The 15,100-nt window shown below is 48.3% G+C and overlaps 1 protein-coding gene across 1 annotated transcript in view; it reads left to right on the top strand.

The window, feature by feature from the left end:
- ehbp1l1a (EH domain binding protein 1-like 1a) overlaps nt 1-15,100 on the top strand; it is a 49,173-nt gene that overhangs the window by 16,395 nt on the left and 17,678 nt on the right. Inside the window, exons 2-3 of the mRNA XM_057348508.1 lie at nt 3,853-3,952; nt 4,056-4,129. Coding sequence (XP_057204491.1) covers nt 3,853-3,952; nt 4,056-4,129 — 174 coding nt within the window. The remainder of the gene's footprint in view (nt 1-3,852; nt 3,953-4,055; nt 4,130-15,100) is intronic.

Raw genomic sequence — 15,100 nt, 5'->3', positions numbered from 1 at the left:
CAGCCGGCGTGCAGTCCGGTGTCTCAGCCGGTGACTCAGCCGGCCTTCCAGTCAGCGACTTAGCCGGTCCCCAGCCTTGTGCGGCTGGCCTTCCAGCCGGCGCCCAGCCTTGTCAGGCCGACATTCCAGTCAGCAGTTTCCCCCAGGACTCCGCGCTCTCGAGCACCTCCTCCTAGGGCCAAGACTGTTCCCTCTAGCCCTAGCCCCCCCTTGGACTCTTTGGTTCCCCCCATGTATGCTTGTGTGCTCCCACCCCCCTCCCATGTTTGTTATTTTTATTGTCTCACCCCAACCCTGTTATCGTGCATTTTTGTCTGCCCTTGATTCTGTTTTCTATGTTTTGTTTAATCTTGTCACTGCCCCAGTCTGTCTTGTCTTGTTAGTCGGCCCCTTGGTGAACACCTGGGGGTGTTCATTAAAGGAGGGGGGCTCTGTCATGGTCCTGTTCATGATTTTTCGGTCTAGTGGCAGGATCGTGACAGATCCCTTGTGCTTAGTGTAGAGAGAGACATGACATTGTTTGTTTTGACCTGCCATGCTCTCTCTCTGGGTCTTGTCATTGGCCCCGCCCCCTCGTTCTCTCGTTCAGCTTTCCCTGAGTGTTCCATTACCCACACCTGTCCCTTGTTAATTATCCTTTGTTTGTCTCCCTATAAAATGCCCTCGTGTTCATTGTCCTGTGCTCGTTCGTTGTGCTTACCTGTTTGGATGTTACCGTGTCTTGTGCTGTGTACCGCGACTACTATTTGACCCTGTGGATTACCTTCATTACCTTGCCTGTTTTGTTAGACGTTGTGTCGTTGTTGTTAGTTTATTTTTGCCCCCCTTGAGAAGTGTTTTGTTTCTTGTTGTTATATATTATTTATTAGTCCTGTCTTTGTTACCCCATCGTGGGCGTTTGTTTTGTGGGCTTCAGTGCTGCCTGCATCTGGGTTCTTCCACCAAATCCCTGACAGTACCACAAGTATAGCAATTGCAAGTTCACATTACGTAAACATTCAAAGGCAAACCTCTTCAAAAACCAATAGTCTTTATCTTACAAATGTATAACAATGAATTTATGTAGTTTAGTTTTAACTGTTTCTCTGAAGGCTGTAATGAAAAATGAGGGTTCAGTCAGTGGAGGTAGAAGGATTGTCAGTGTGATATGATTGCTTTCCCCTCAAACACCCAATTTAAGCGTATAACATTCTGTGTGTTTGTGGTTTTATGATTAAAAATGTGATTTTAGCATTTAGAGAAAACCACATCTCTTTACTAAAAGCTGCGCCTGTTTAGAATACAGAAAGCAACTTGTGCAGTTACTTGCCTGTGAGTTAAATTTGTGACAAAACATTTTGCAGTATTTACATATTGTTTATTACTGCATAATATAATTCCTTAAAAGAGAAGTTTAATTTGTTTCATAAAGTACAAGTTGATTTTAAAATACCTACATGTTTGTATTTTGTGTTTTTAAGGTGAATAAAAGACCTTATATATTTTGTCATTGAGGATTTCTTTTAAAAGTTCTAACAATCTCATCTCGTCTCATTCTCATGAACCCAGTCTCGTGTCTCGTCTCGTGGGATAAATGTCTCGTCACACCCCTACTGTGTATGTGTCTGTGTGGATGCATTCAGGTGCTCCGTATGTCCTGATCATTCCCTGTCCCAGAGGCCTGATCCGTGGTGATGATTAGACTGCCTACAAAAGAGATGTTCAGCATCTAGTAGTGTAGTGTGCCAACACTCCTTTGAACACTGTATCTTTGTCGGACTATAAAAGAAACTGTTTCCACACTAAACACTTACTACTCAACTCAACTGAACTCCTTATGCCTTCTTATGCCCTTTGTATTTTTGCACAATTATTAGCGTGATTTTCACAAGCAGGGTCACCTCATTCTGTATTTTTGTTTTATAAACAAATCGACAAGATAGAGGATAAAATGTATTTATAAATATTATTGGTTTTGATGGTTTCCTAAACAAATGAATGACATTTTGTTTATTATAAGTGACATGGAGAAGTCTTGTATAATATAATAAGCAGTGTTGGGTGTAACTAGTTACTAAGTAATTAGTTACTGTAGTTTAATTACTTTTCCCTTGAAAAAGTAAAGTAAGGGATTACTCATTTTTTTCTGTAATTTAATTACAGTTACTTCTGATGTAATTAAACTAACTACTTTGTGTAATATATGTGTGTGCAACGGTGGAATTGACATCAAAATTCAAAGTCTAACTTTCAAATCTGTGCTTTGATGTATAATTCTCACATTTGTAATAATTTTGTCAGTTAATAAAACTACTTTATGTAGTTTTATATTAGTTATTTGAATGAATTAAAAGAGCCATGTCATGTCTATCCTTGAATCACTTAACTAATCAAGGATGATATAGGATATAGAAAGTAATTAGTAATAAGTAATTAAATGTTTTATGGTGAGAGTAATTTGTACAGTCATCTAATTACACTATTGCATATAATTAGTACCTAGTAATTAATTACTTTTTCAGAGTAACTTGCCCAACACTGATAATAAGTCTCCAAATACATACTGTACGTTCCACACACATTAACAGGAACAACATGCAGATAAGAATTGTCTTGTTTGGGAAAATCTCTTAAAGGGATACTTCAGCCAGAAATTACAATTTTGACTTCATTTACTCACCCTCAGATTGTTCCAAACCTATATACATTTCTTTGTTCTGCTGAACACACAGGAAGATATCTGGAAGATTATGAAATCCCTCCCATTGACTCCCATAGTATTTGTTTTTCCTACTATGGCAGTGTGAGATCTGACATTCTTCCAAATTTCTTCGTGTGTCCAGCGAAACAAAGACATTTATACATGTTTGGAACTGTCTAAGGGTGAGTAAATGATGATAGAGTTTTGGGGCGAAGTATCCCTTTAAGCAAAAGTAGCCTAAAAGTATTCACATCAATATATACTTAAAATATTAAGAGTAAAAGTAAAGCAAAATATATTTCTAGATTATAATTATTGAATTTATGTTTAGATTTTTAAATTGGTTGACAGTAGAATGGGGCTTTTAACTATTTAAGATTACTTTGTAACAAAACAGCTCTGCTAAGGATGTTTAATTTGTTTGCAATGTCACCTATGACTGTGTATTATACTAGATGTGACAATAGCCACACTTAATAAACAAATTCTGCTGTTAAGACATTTACACTTTCTGAGTGTTGTTACTCACTTACTTACACTGGTAGGAACGTCTGACACTAACTTAACTGCAATGATTTTAAGTCACTTGATCTGGCGGCGACGTGCTTATCCATGACGTTAGTGCCACTCGTCCATGGTGGTGATGTACTTGTCCACGATGTTAGTGCCAATCGTCTATGGTGGTGACGTTTTTGTCCACGACGTTAGGGTCACGCATCTAAAATACACGACTGTCTGTTTCGGTAGGTAATCGTGGCACTATCCGCATGTTATAATATGATGGTGTTTTCAAAAAACACAGTGTTTCCGTTGGAAACAAATAAAAAACATGCCGGCCGCTGACAGAAATGCCTCTGTGGACACAGCGCTAAAGTTTAGCTAAAAGTTCTGGGTCGTGTTTTCATAATGTTCAAAAAATGGTTCTGTACGTAGATTAATCTGATGGTGACGAAATTGCCAGAACAAAAGTAACGCAATAACAAGCTACTTTACTGTAATAATATAATAATTCGTTACATTACTAATTATTGACAAAAGTAATAATATACTGTAACTGTAACACGTCACTAAAAATGCGTTACTGCCCAACACTGTGTACTTAAATGTGCTACACAACAATAGGCAGGGCAGTCAATTATTTTATGAATTATTGTATTATTGTGCACTTACAGGTAATGATCGTGTAGAAGAAGAGAAACTCATTCAAGAGTGGTTTACCCTGGTCAACAAAAAGAATGCATTGATCAGGCGACAAGACCATCTACAATTATTGTATGTGATTCCACAATGCTTCTTATTTAAATGAATGCAAATCTAAAGGCTTCATTTGAAGTGCGATTAACAAAACGTTTTTACAATTTCTGCTGTTTTATAGGCAAGAAGAGCAAGATTTAGAGAGAAGGTTTGAGCTGCTGAAGAAAGAGCTTCAAGATCTAATGGCTGTAGAAGGTTTGATACTGTTTTTACAAATTAATGTGTCTTCATTGCAGATATGAAATTGGGATTGTATTCCCTTTAGCTCCTGCATGTGTTATTTTATAGACCATTTTGCAACCAAAAGAACATTTAGAACTGAATTTAAAGGTAAAATGAAACTCTTTAAAGTGGAAATGAAGAAGTCTGTGAAGTTAACATTATTTAGTAGGATGTGACGAGATTTCTTGTCGGGGTGAAAAGGGCTAGGGCTAGAAGGGATACAGCTATGTCCAAATCTCGCGAGATTTTAGGTTTAGGGGTAGGTTTGGGGCAGAGCCATAGAGAGAGAGAGTTGCGTCAACTACATTGACTCCAGTGGAACAGTTTTTTCACAGCAATGGCAGTTCATGGAGGCTCTGAATCACGTGACACATGAGAATTTTGAACTTCCGTTGTCCCGACTCTCTCTCTCTCAACAACTCTGGTTTGAGGGTAGGATTAAAATCAGCAGCCATATCACCCTGTAGCCCAAGACTGGTTGCCCCCTGGTCAGTACCTGGATGGGAGACCTGCTGGGAAAGCTAGATTGCTAGTGGAAAACGTGTTAGTGCGGCACGGAAGGTGTGTTCAACCTGTGGTCTGTGTGGGTGACGGAGACACTATACTGTCAATAAGCACCATCCTTTGGGAGACGTTAAGCCGAGGTCTGGACTCTCTGTGGTCATTAAAAATCCCAGGATGTCCTTCAAATAAGAGTAGGGATTTAACCCCGGCATCCTGGCCAAATTCGCCCATTCGCCTCTATACATCATGGCCTCTTGATCATCCCCATATGTACTAATTGGCTTCGTAACGCTGTCTCCTCTCCACCTATAAACTGGTCTGTGGTGGTAATTGAGGAGATCGTCTTGGTTACGGATGTAACCTCGGTTCCCTGATGGAGGGAACGAGACGTTGTGTCGAACTGACAGAATGGGGTTTGCCTTGAGAACCTATCATCTTCTGAGTATTTAGAAAAGGCCAATGAAAATTGGCGAATGAAATTTGCATGCCGGGCTCCTCCCCGGATGTCCAGGTATAAGAGGGAAGCCGGCGTGCTCATTCATTCACCTTTGGTCTGAGGAGCCTAAAGCATCCTCCCCCGACCGCTGGGGTGGGCGGCCAGTGTTGTGGCATGAGGGACACAACGTCTCGTTCCCTCCATCAGGGAACTGAGGTTACATCCGTAACCAAGACGTTCCCTTTCTGTCGGTCTCTCGACGTTGTGTCGAACCGACAGAATGGGGTTCCTATGGAAAACGCCACAGCACTGAGCCGCGTCACAATCTCTGCGGAGTGACGTTGACTGGCCTGGGCGAGTCAGACGAAGATGCTAACGCGAAATTATGACCCTCCAGTGGAGAGGAAGGGGGACCCAGAGCTTTCCACAAAAAGTTGGGAAGCCCCCTAACGCCGGTCGTCACGGGCGGAGGCCTAATTCTCTAAATGGCGAGAAGCCGCCCAGCACCATACGGGCCACTGGGTAAGCATTATTCCCCCTGGGGGAAAAACGCTGCAGAGGCCACTACCTACCGTAGGGAGGAATTAGTGGAGACACCACATGGACTCACCATCAGGGGAGAACTTATGGGAGGAATGTGCGGACGGCAGGAGTTAACCGCAAGGTGGGAGTCCACCTGGGGAGGTCATGGGTTGCCAAGGTGGGAACCATTCATGAGGATACATCAGACGGAACAGCCCACGGAGGGGGTGTTACCACGTCTGGAGCACTAGGTCCGGTTAGAGCTATGTGGGATATAACTCAACTGTTCCCCGGCTTAAGGGGGCAGGGCTGCTCTGCCCAGCCTGTCCCCTGGAAGGGTGCTTAGTGATGGATAGAATGCCTATTCTTTACCCAAGGGGAAAGAAGTGAGGCGGGATCGCCACTGCTCCCTGGGGAGGGGGAAGGGCTTCCGCAGGCATACGCCCTACCGGCTGCCGGTCCCACACCTTGCCAGGATGCGGGCGACCTAACGAGGGCATCCACGATCCAGTGCGCCAGCCTCTGTTTGGAGACAGCCCTCCTGCTGACCTCTGAAACAGACAAAGAGCTGCTCAGAGCTTCTGGGCTCTGCGTGCGGTCCAAGTAGAGGCGCCATGCGCGTACTGGACACAGCATGGATAGGTTGGGTCTTCCTCCCCGGTGGGGAGCGCCTGCAGGTTCACCACCTGGTCTCTCGGGAGAGTGGTGGGAACCTTGGGCACGTAGCCGGGGCGGGGTCTCAAGATAACGTGAGAATCCCGGCCCCAAGTTCTAGGCAATCTGTGGACACGGAGGGTGCTTGTAGATCCCCTACCCTCTTGGAGGTGAGCGCCCTGCGGTAAGCCGTCTTTATCAAGACTGAGAAAGAGCGGCAACCCCGAGAGGCTCGAAGGGGGCGGGGCCTCTTGAGGCCCGCCACCTAGGTCGCAAGAGGGTAGGGAGCGCGGTTAAGGTGGTCACCCTCTCGCACCCCTTAGGAACCTAATGACCAGGTCGTGCTGTCCCAGAGGCAACCCAGCACTTGGGTCATGATGAGCGGCCGTAGCGGCTACATACATTCCCAGTGTAGAGGGGGAGTGGTTACTCCCCCATCTCTCTTGAGGACCAGGACGAGAAGAGGTGCCACCTATGGGCGTATAGCCGCCCAGTGGCCGAAGCCCTAGCCTGAGTGATGTCCCAACCGGACCGGGGGTGGGTCACTCAGGATCTCCTTGTCCCGTCCAGACATGGAGACCAGGTTTTGCCTGGGATGCCGTAACGTGCCCCTTCCCCTGGGGAAGCTGTCCGCCAGGGGTAGCGGCCAGGGGGGAGTTGTTGTCAGAGCCTCAGCTCCGAGAACCAAGTCCTGGTTAGGCCAAAGGGGTGTAACTAGTACCACTTGATGCTCCTCTTCCCTGGCCTTGCACAGGCCCTGTGCAATGAGGCTCACTGGGGGGAAGCGTACTTCCGCTTGTCCTGCAGCCAGATGTGCGCAAGGGCATCCGTGCCGAGGGTACCTCGGACAGGGAGTACCAAAGCGGACAATGGGTGGAGTCCGAGGAGGCAACAGGACCACCTGTGCCTGGCCAAATTGCCCCAAATGAGCCGGCTGCGCGGGGAGGGAGTCGCCACTCTCCGCGAGGCGTCAACTGACGAGAGAGCGCATCGGCTGTCTGGTTAAGGACGCCTGGGATGTGTGTGGCTCGCAGGGAGCTGATCACCTGCTGACTCCAGAGGAGGAGGCGTCGGGCGAGTCATGTTAGCTGCTGTGAGTGAAAGAATACGCCACAGCAGCTGTGCTGTCCGACCGGACCAGCACGTGCTTCCCTGCACGAGAGGTAGTAGCCTCCTCAATGCAAGAAGCACAACCAACAACTCTAGGCAGTTGAAATGCCAACGCAGGCGGGGGCACGTCCACCCACCCGACACTGCTTGCACGTTGCACATGGCACCCCAACCTAGCAGGGAGGCATCCCAAAGGGGACCCCTGTCCGCAAGAAGGTCATGGAGACCAGGGGGTTAGGGTGTGTCGGCAGAAAAGCGTGTGACCATACGCCTGCTGCCGGTGTGCCAAGCTCTCCAAGGAAATTGACTCTGCAACCAGTGTTGGAGAGGTAGTATGTGCATCGACCCGAGGGGGACCCCCCGCCGAGGATGCCATGTATCCCAGGAGCCTCTTGTTACAGGGGGACCGCTGACTGTCTGAGCTTCAGGCAGTTCAACACTGATCGGGCGCGCTAATCAGTCGTGCGCCTCTGGGAGCCCGCGAGGGTGCGGGCTTCCTCGTTGCGGGGCCGCTCGTGAGGACAGAGTCGAGTTCCATACCGAGAAAGAGGATGCTCTGCACTGGGGAGAGCTTGGCCTTTTCTCAGTTGACCTGTAGCCCCACCGATCTAGGTGCCGGAGAACCAGGTCCCTGTGTGTACACAACAGATCTCGAGAGTGTGCCAAAACGAGCCAGTCTTCGAGATAGTTAGTACCCGCACACCTCCTTCCCACGGGGAAGGAGGGCGGCTTCCACAACCTTCGTAAAGACTCGTGGAGACAGGGACAGACTGAAGGGGAGGACACTGTAGAAGGGTGGCAACCTCGGCCCGTAGTATCCGCTACCTCTGACTGAGGTAGAGAGGATGCCCCGAAACTTGGGCGGGTTTCTGGCGAATTGGATCGCATAGCCGAGACGGATTGTTTCCCTCAGCCACCGTGACGGTATGGGAAGCTCGAGCCAAGCTCCCAGGGACCGTGACAGGGGGACTAAGGGTACAATCTGCTTCATCGCCCCTCCGGGGGGTGGTTCGATGGCTGGCAGTGCGTGTCTCTCGCCGGGGGCGGACCCCCGGGTAGAAGACTGGCTCTGCTGGTTTGCCTGCTTTGCGATGTAGCTCCACGCACCGTTGATTTGAGAGTGCTGAGGGCTGCAATGTACATTCGATGTTGCGCCTCGCCAAGACGCAACGTCGAGTTGCCGAACACTGTCTGACAGAGGGTGAGAGCAGCTGTGAGAAACACCCAGGGAGATTGGAAACTCTTTTTGTGAGAAAGTGGGTGCTAGGCCCCGAAGGGTGTTGGAACGGGGCAGGAACCCCGTCTCCGATCGACCGACCAGCGATGGCATGGCTGGGGTCGGGCCCGATGGTGTCAACCTCCCTGGGGTCTTCCCATCAGGGTCGCTTCTTCCTAGAAGGTTGCTGACGGGGTGGCGGTCTCCTCTTCGACGTCCTCTTCCGGGGTGCCGCCTGGGTCGGGAGCGCTGGGAGCTGGAGCTGGTTTCGAAGAGGGCCGGGGCTGCTGGGGAGCAGATGCCACACGGGATCTCGAAGGCCTGTGGGCGGCCGAGTCACGGCGGGGAAGGATGTGGCTGATCGCCTCCGTCTGCTTCTTCACTGCCGAGAACTGCTGAGCGAAGTCCTCAACAGTGTCACCAAACAGCCCACCCTGCGCAACGGGCGAGTCGAGAAAGCGGACTTTCTCGGTGTCGCTCATATGCGCAAGGTTAAGCCAGAGATGCCTCTCCTGGACCACCAGAGTGGACATCGCCCGACCCAGGGCCCGCGCAGTCACCTTGGTCGCCCGTAGGGCGAGGTCGGTGGCGGTGTGGAGTTCCTGCGTTAACCCTGGGTCGGTCTTACCCTCGTGGATCTCTTTCAATGCCTTGGCCTGGTGGACGTGCAGGATGGCCATGGCGTGGAGAGAGGAGGTATCTTGGCCCGCGGCAGCGGAGGCCTTCGACATCAGTGATGCCGAGTTTGGATGGGAGTTTCGGTCGACCTCTCCAGGTGGACGCCACCTGCGGGCACAGGTGCACCGCGACTGCACGTTCCACCTGGGGCACGTCGACGTAACCCCTAGCTGCCCCACCATCGAGGGAAGAAAGAGCGCTGGAACTGGTTTGATGTGTACGAGCCGAAAAAGGGGCGTTCCACGTCTTAGTCAGTTCCTCATGCACCTCCGGGAAGAACGGAACCTGGGTTGGCCACGGCTTGGAGTCGCGCTCAGAGCCCAAGAACCATGTATCCAGCCGCGAGCGCTGAGGGGCCGGAGTGCACTCTAATCCAATGCTCACGGCGGCCCGGGAAAGCATGGCCGACATCTCGAAATCCCCCTCTTCCTGAGCTCGACCCCCCTTGGGAGGGAGCTGCATGGAATCGTCGGGATCAGATGCCAGCAAATCGCTCTCCGATGCTGCGATAGACATCTCATCTTCCTCACGCATCGTGTCCGAATGCGTGAATGAGGATGCAGAAGGTGTGGTACCGTCTGCTAAAGAACGGTGAGGCGAGCGAGACGGGGGTGCGAGCGGTTCGCAAGTGCTTGGCTGACGGATTTACGCTCACAGTGGCCCCCATATCACCCTCGCCGCTCGCCTTGGCGGACGGTATGGCCTTAGCTATTCTCGTCACGGCCCGGGAAGCATGCGAGGTGGTGGCTGGTTCTCGGGAGAAGACAGCCACCCGTGATCGCAACGTCTCAATGACCATCTGCCCCCAGTGCAGACAAGATGAGTCAACGAAGGCTGCCTCAGCGTGCTGGAGACCCAAACACTTGAGGCAGACATCGTGTCCGTCCCCCTCCTCGATGAGGACACCGCACCCACGAGAACAGCGGGACATGCCACGCTGGAGAATCTAGCTCTTTTAGAATGCACACCGTCTGCTCGAACACCTCTGGAATTGCCGACACGCCCAGGGGAAGTCACTGCAGGAAGGGACAGTCCGCTGCACCACGTCGTAGAACCGGCAGTCTGTAGTTGCTAAGTAGTAGCAAGAGTTGATCAGCGAAGGCTCCGAAGAACAAAAGGTGAATGAATGAAGCACGCCATCTCCCTTTTATACCCGGATAGTCCGGCATGCAAATTTCATTCACCAATTTTCATTGGCCTTTTCTAAGTAGTTGGAAGCGATTGGTTCTCAAGGACGAACCCCATCTGTCAGTTCGACACAACGTCGAGAGACCGACAGAAAGGGAACTATTAGTAACTATAGTAAAATTATTACTATATTACTGTGCCATAGTAAAATGCATGCCCAATCAGTTATCTGCCCTATCAGCTGCCTCTACCTCTAGCAACAGCTCTCTTATGGACACTACGACCACGTTCACCCCTGCCACCCCCATTTCCGTTAGGCAAAGGGTTGAAATGATCGCTCGTTTGTGCTTCGTGAACATTCTGCCCTTGCACGGCGGCACCATTGCGCTGCACAGCTGTACCGGGAGACGCGCTGTGATTAGACGACCGATTGTGATTTCCAAAAGGCAAATATTCCCCTTCAGAGTCAGAATCGGCGAATAAGATTCGCAACACACCCTCGCGGTACAACCTTATATTAGCAATTTGGCTATTTTCTCTCACAAATCTCACAATTTACTCTGACGCTCTGAACTGAACTGCTTCGCTTCAATGACACGATAGCTCACTTGCTCTGCTATTTGCTCGAACACTTTGAATGGGAACATGACGTCATTTTGGTCTAGAATCGAAGTACTACATGTCTGCCATCTAGTGGTATGGAATACAAATGAGATATTACACCATGTTGTGCCGCTTCAGAAAAGAAACGGTATTTTATTTTGTTCCAGCAGTACAGCGTGATCTGTTGTCCTCGTAACTATTAGTGACATAGTACCTGCGCACGTCACGTATGCGGAAGTCGATCGCTATGCGATAGTCAGTCGCAGCAGCGTGCGAGTTCTCCCAGCCATCCGTTTTCTCGAGCGTTTGCTTTTTCCTCTTCCCTTTTTTGTTGAAGCAACGTCTGTGAGTATTTCTTATCGTGTATTATATATATATATATATATACACTGCGTTCCAAATTATTATGCAAATGATATCTTTCTCTGGTTTTCCTAATTTGTCGATGCAAATGACAGTCAGTATAATTTTCAAGTAATCAACAGTTAGGGTACATTTGGAATTTTATTGAACAAACCTCCCACTGACAACAGTATTTATTTAAAAAATGAAAAACTCAAAATGCACTGTTCCAAATTATTATGCACAACAGAGTTTGAAAACATTTCATAGGTTGTAAAAAACTGAAAATGGTCATTTGTTGAATTTGCAGCATTAGGAGGTCATATTTACTGAAATCAAAAGCTATTTCAATCAAAAACATCCTAACAGGGCAAGTTACATGTTAACATAGGACCCCTTCTTTGATATCACCTTCACAATTCTTGCATCCATTGAACTTGTGAGTTTTTGGATAGTTTCTGATTGAATTTCTTTGCAGGATGTCAGAATAGCCTCCCAGAGCTGCTGTTTTGATGCTAACTGCCTCCCACCATCATAGATCTTTCGCTTGAGGATGCTCCAAAGGTTCTCAATAGGGTTGAGGTCAGGGGAGGATGGTGGCCACACCATGAGTTTCTCTCCTTTTATGCCCATAGCAGCCAATGACACAGAGGTATTCTTTGCAGCATGAGATGGTGCATTGTCATGCATGAAGATGATTTTGCTACGGAAGGCATGGTTCTTCTTTTTGTACCATGGAAGAAAGTGCTCAGTCAGAAACTCTACATACCTTGCAGAGTTCATTTTCACACCTTCAGGGACCCTAAAGGGGCCCACCAGCTGTCTCCCCATGATTCCAGCCCAAAACATGACTCCGCCACCTCCTTGCTGACGTCGCAGCCTTGTTGGGACATGGTGGCCATCCACCAACCATCCACTACTCCATCCATCTGGACCATCCAGGGTTGCACGGCACTCATCAGTAAACAAGACTGTTTGAAAATTAGTCTTCATGTATGTGTGGGCCCACTGCAACCGTTTCTGCTTGTGAGCATTGGTTAGGGGTGGCCGAATAGTAGGTTTATGCACAACTGCAAGCATCTGGAGGATCCTACACCTTGAGGTTTTCGGGACTCCCGAGGCACCAGCAGCTTCAAATACCTGTTTGCTGCTTTGCAATGGCATTTTTGCAGCTGCTCTCTTAATCCGATGAATTTGTCTGGAAGAAACCTTCCTCATTCTGCCTTTATCTGCACGAACCCTTCTGTGCTCTGAATCAGCCACAAATCTCTTCACAGTACGATGATCTCGCTTAAGTTTTCGTGAAATATCTAATGTTTTCATACCTTGTCCAAGACATTGCACTATTTGACGCTTTTCGGCAGCAGACAGATCCTTTTTCTTTCCCATATTGCTTGAAACCTGTGGCCTGCTTAATAATGTGGAACGTCCTTCTTAAGTAGTTTTCCTTTAATTGGGCTCACCTGGCAAACTACTTATCACAGGTGTCTGAGATTGATTTCAGTGATCCAAAGAGCACTGAGACACAATACCATCCATAAGTTTAATTGAACAATATAAAATTAAATGTTTACGACACTTAAATCCAATTTGCATAATAATTTGGAACGCAGTGTATAGTATAACATATTAGGATAGTGTCTATTTTCATCACGGTAGAGTGGGTGGCTAAGTTAGCTTCATGTTTATTACTGCCGATTGTTTACTAGCTGGATTGTGTTTATCATATAGATCACCACTGTGTAGACAATCCGTGCTGTTTTCTGTTACTTGTATTTGGATTTAATATCAATGTATATCCCATTTGTATTGTATTGCAGTTTCACAATATGCCCAGTAAACTTTATGGAAGTGAATCATCCGTGTCCTGGAGTTTCTTGGGAGTGTTTAAGCTGAATGGAGCATAGTCCATGAAAGTGAAAAGACGTCGACACAGCAAACGAGGGTCACACGGATCGCCATCCTACAGAGCAATTCAATATCAAGAGATAAGTGGCTAACGTTACAGCGCCCTGTCAGCTACGCAATAGTTTCTTCTCCTGTTATCGACAACGCAGTGAGTTACAATGTCACAACGAAGCAACAGTGGGAAAGGGAAAGAAGATATACAGTCGGAGACTGTGCGTTCAAGAAGCAGTCGTTCATCTGGTACATCGTCCAGCTCGAAGATTAGTATGGCTGTCGCCATGGCAAAGGCAAAGGCCGAAGCAGCGCAAGCTAGAGCAGGAACTGCTAAGCCTGAGTATGGAGAAAGTATGGAACGTATCGATCCCAACAAACACTGCCCTCTGCATAGAAAGCCTCACTCTTTGAAGAAATGCAGAGGCTTTCGTGAGAAGAGCATAAACGATCGCAAACGGATTTTGAAAGAGCATTACATCTGCTTTCGCTGTTGCTCCTCCACAGACCATCTCGCAAAGAATTGCACCGCTGAGATAAAATGTACAGAGTGTGGGAGTGCGGCTCATATGACAGCACTTCACCCCTACCCACCTACCTGGAAGTCTAAGTCGTCCCCTTCCACTTCAGAGGATTGTGGGGAGGAGGACAAAGCAGAAATCCGGGAGGTCAAATCGACGTGCACTCAAGTATGTGGTGAAGGATTGAGTGCCAGAACCTGTGCTAAGATCTGCCTCGTCAGGGTGTTCCCCAACGGCTGCAGGAAGGAGTCCAAAAGAATGTACGCCATACTAGACGAACAGAGCAATCGCTCCCTGGCGCGATCAGAGTTCTTTGAGATTTTTAAGATCTCTGGAAGTTCCTACTCATATACCCTCAAGACCTGTGCGGGTCGTTCAGAGACGGCGGGGAGGAGAGCCAGAGGTTACACTGTAGAGTCGGTGGACAAGAAAATAGGCATTCATCTGCCTACACTCCTAGAGTGCAACCAAATCCCTAACGTTCGCAACGAGATTCCTACACCGGGAGCAGCCTACCATCATGCCCACCTGAAGCGCATCGCTGACAAGATTCCGCCTTTAGATCCGGACGCCAAAATTCTTCTCTTACTGGGCAGAGACATCTTACAAGTACACAAGGTCCGAGAACAGATAAGCGGCCCAGGAGACGCACCGTTTGCACAAAGGCTTGATCTAGGATGGGTCGTCGTCGGCGATGTATGCCTCGCAGGTGCTCATAGAACACAAGAGGTGAGAAGCTACAAAACAGCCATCTTAGAGAACGGTCGTACGAGTTATCTTCAACCATGCAACAACCACATCAGAGTGAAAGAGGTATTTGATCAAGCATCTAGACCACAGCATCATTCAGCACCAACCTCTATCCATGGTTCAATGACGCTCAGTGAGGACTGCTTAGGGCAGACTGTCTTCGCTGGTTCTCCCGATGACCATAGACTCGCTCCATCCATGGAGGATCTAGAGTTTCTGAAGATAATGGAAGCCGAGTGCTATCAGGACAGTTCCAAAAGTTGGGTTGCACCTTTACCTTTTCGGTCGCCGAGACGGCGGCTGCCTAACAACAGGAATCAGGTCTTTCGACCGTCTTGCCTCGCTGCAGCGCTCATTGGAAAAACGACCACAGATGAAAGCCGATTTCCTAGAGTTTATGGAGAATATGTTCAAGAAGGCACACGCTGAAGTCGCCCCGCCAGTACAACCTGGACAAGAGTGTTGGTACCTACCCCTGTTCGGTGTGTATCATCCTAGGAAACCAGATAGGAACCGTGTGGTCTTCGACAGCATATGTCATCATATGAAGGAGTGTCGCTCAACGATATCTTGCTCACTGG

Source organism: Triplophysa rosa, linkage group LG1 (genome assembly GCF_024868665.1).
Source record: "Triplophysa rosa linkage group LG1, Trosa_1v2, whole genome shotgun sequence".
Classification (NCBI taxonomy): Eukaryota; Metazoa; Chordata; class Actinopteri; order Cypriniformes; family Nemacheilidae; genus Triplophysa; species Triplophysa rosa.
Note: the sequence above shows the minus strand (reverse complement) of the source record. Positions and strands in the feature narration are given on the sequence as shown.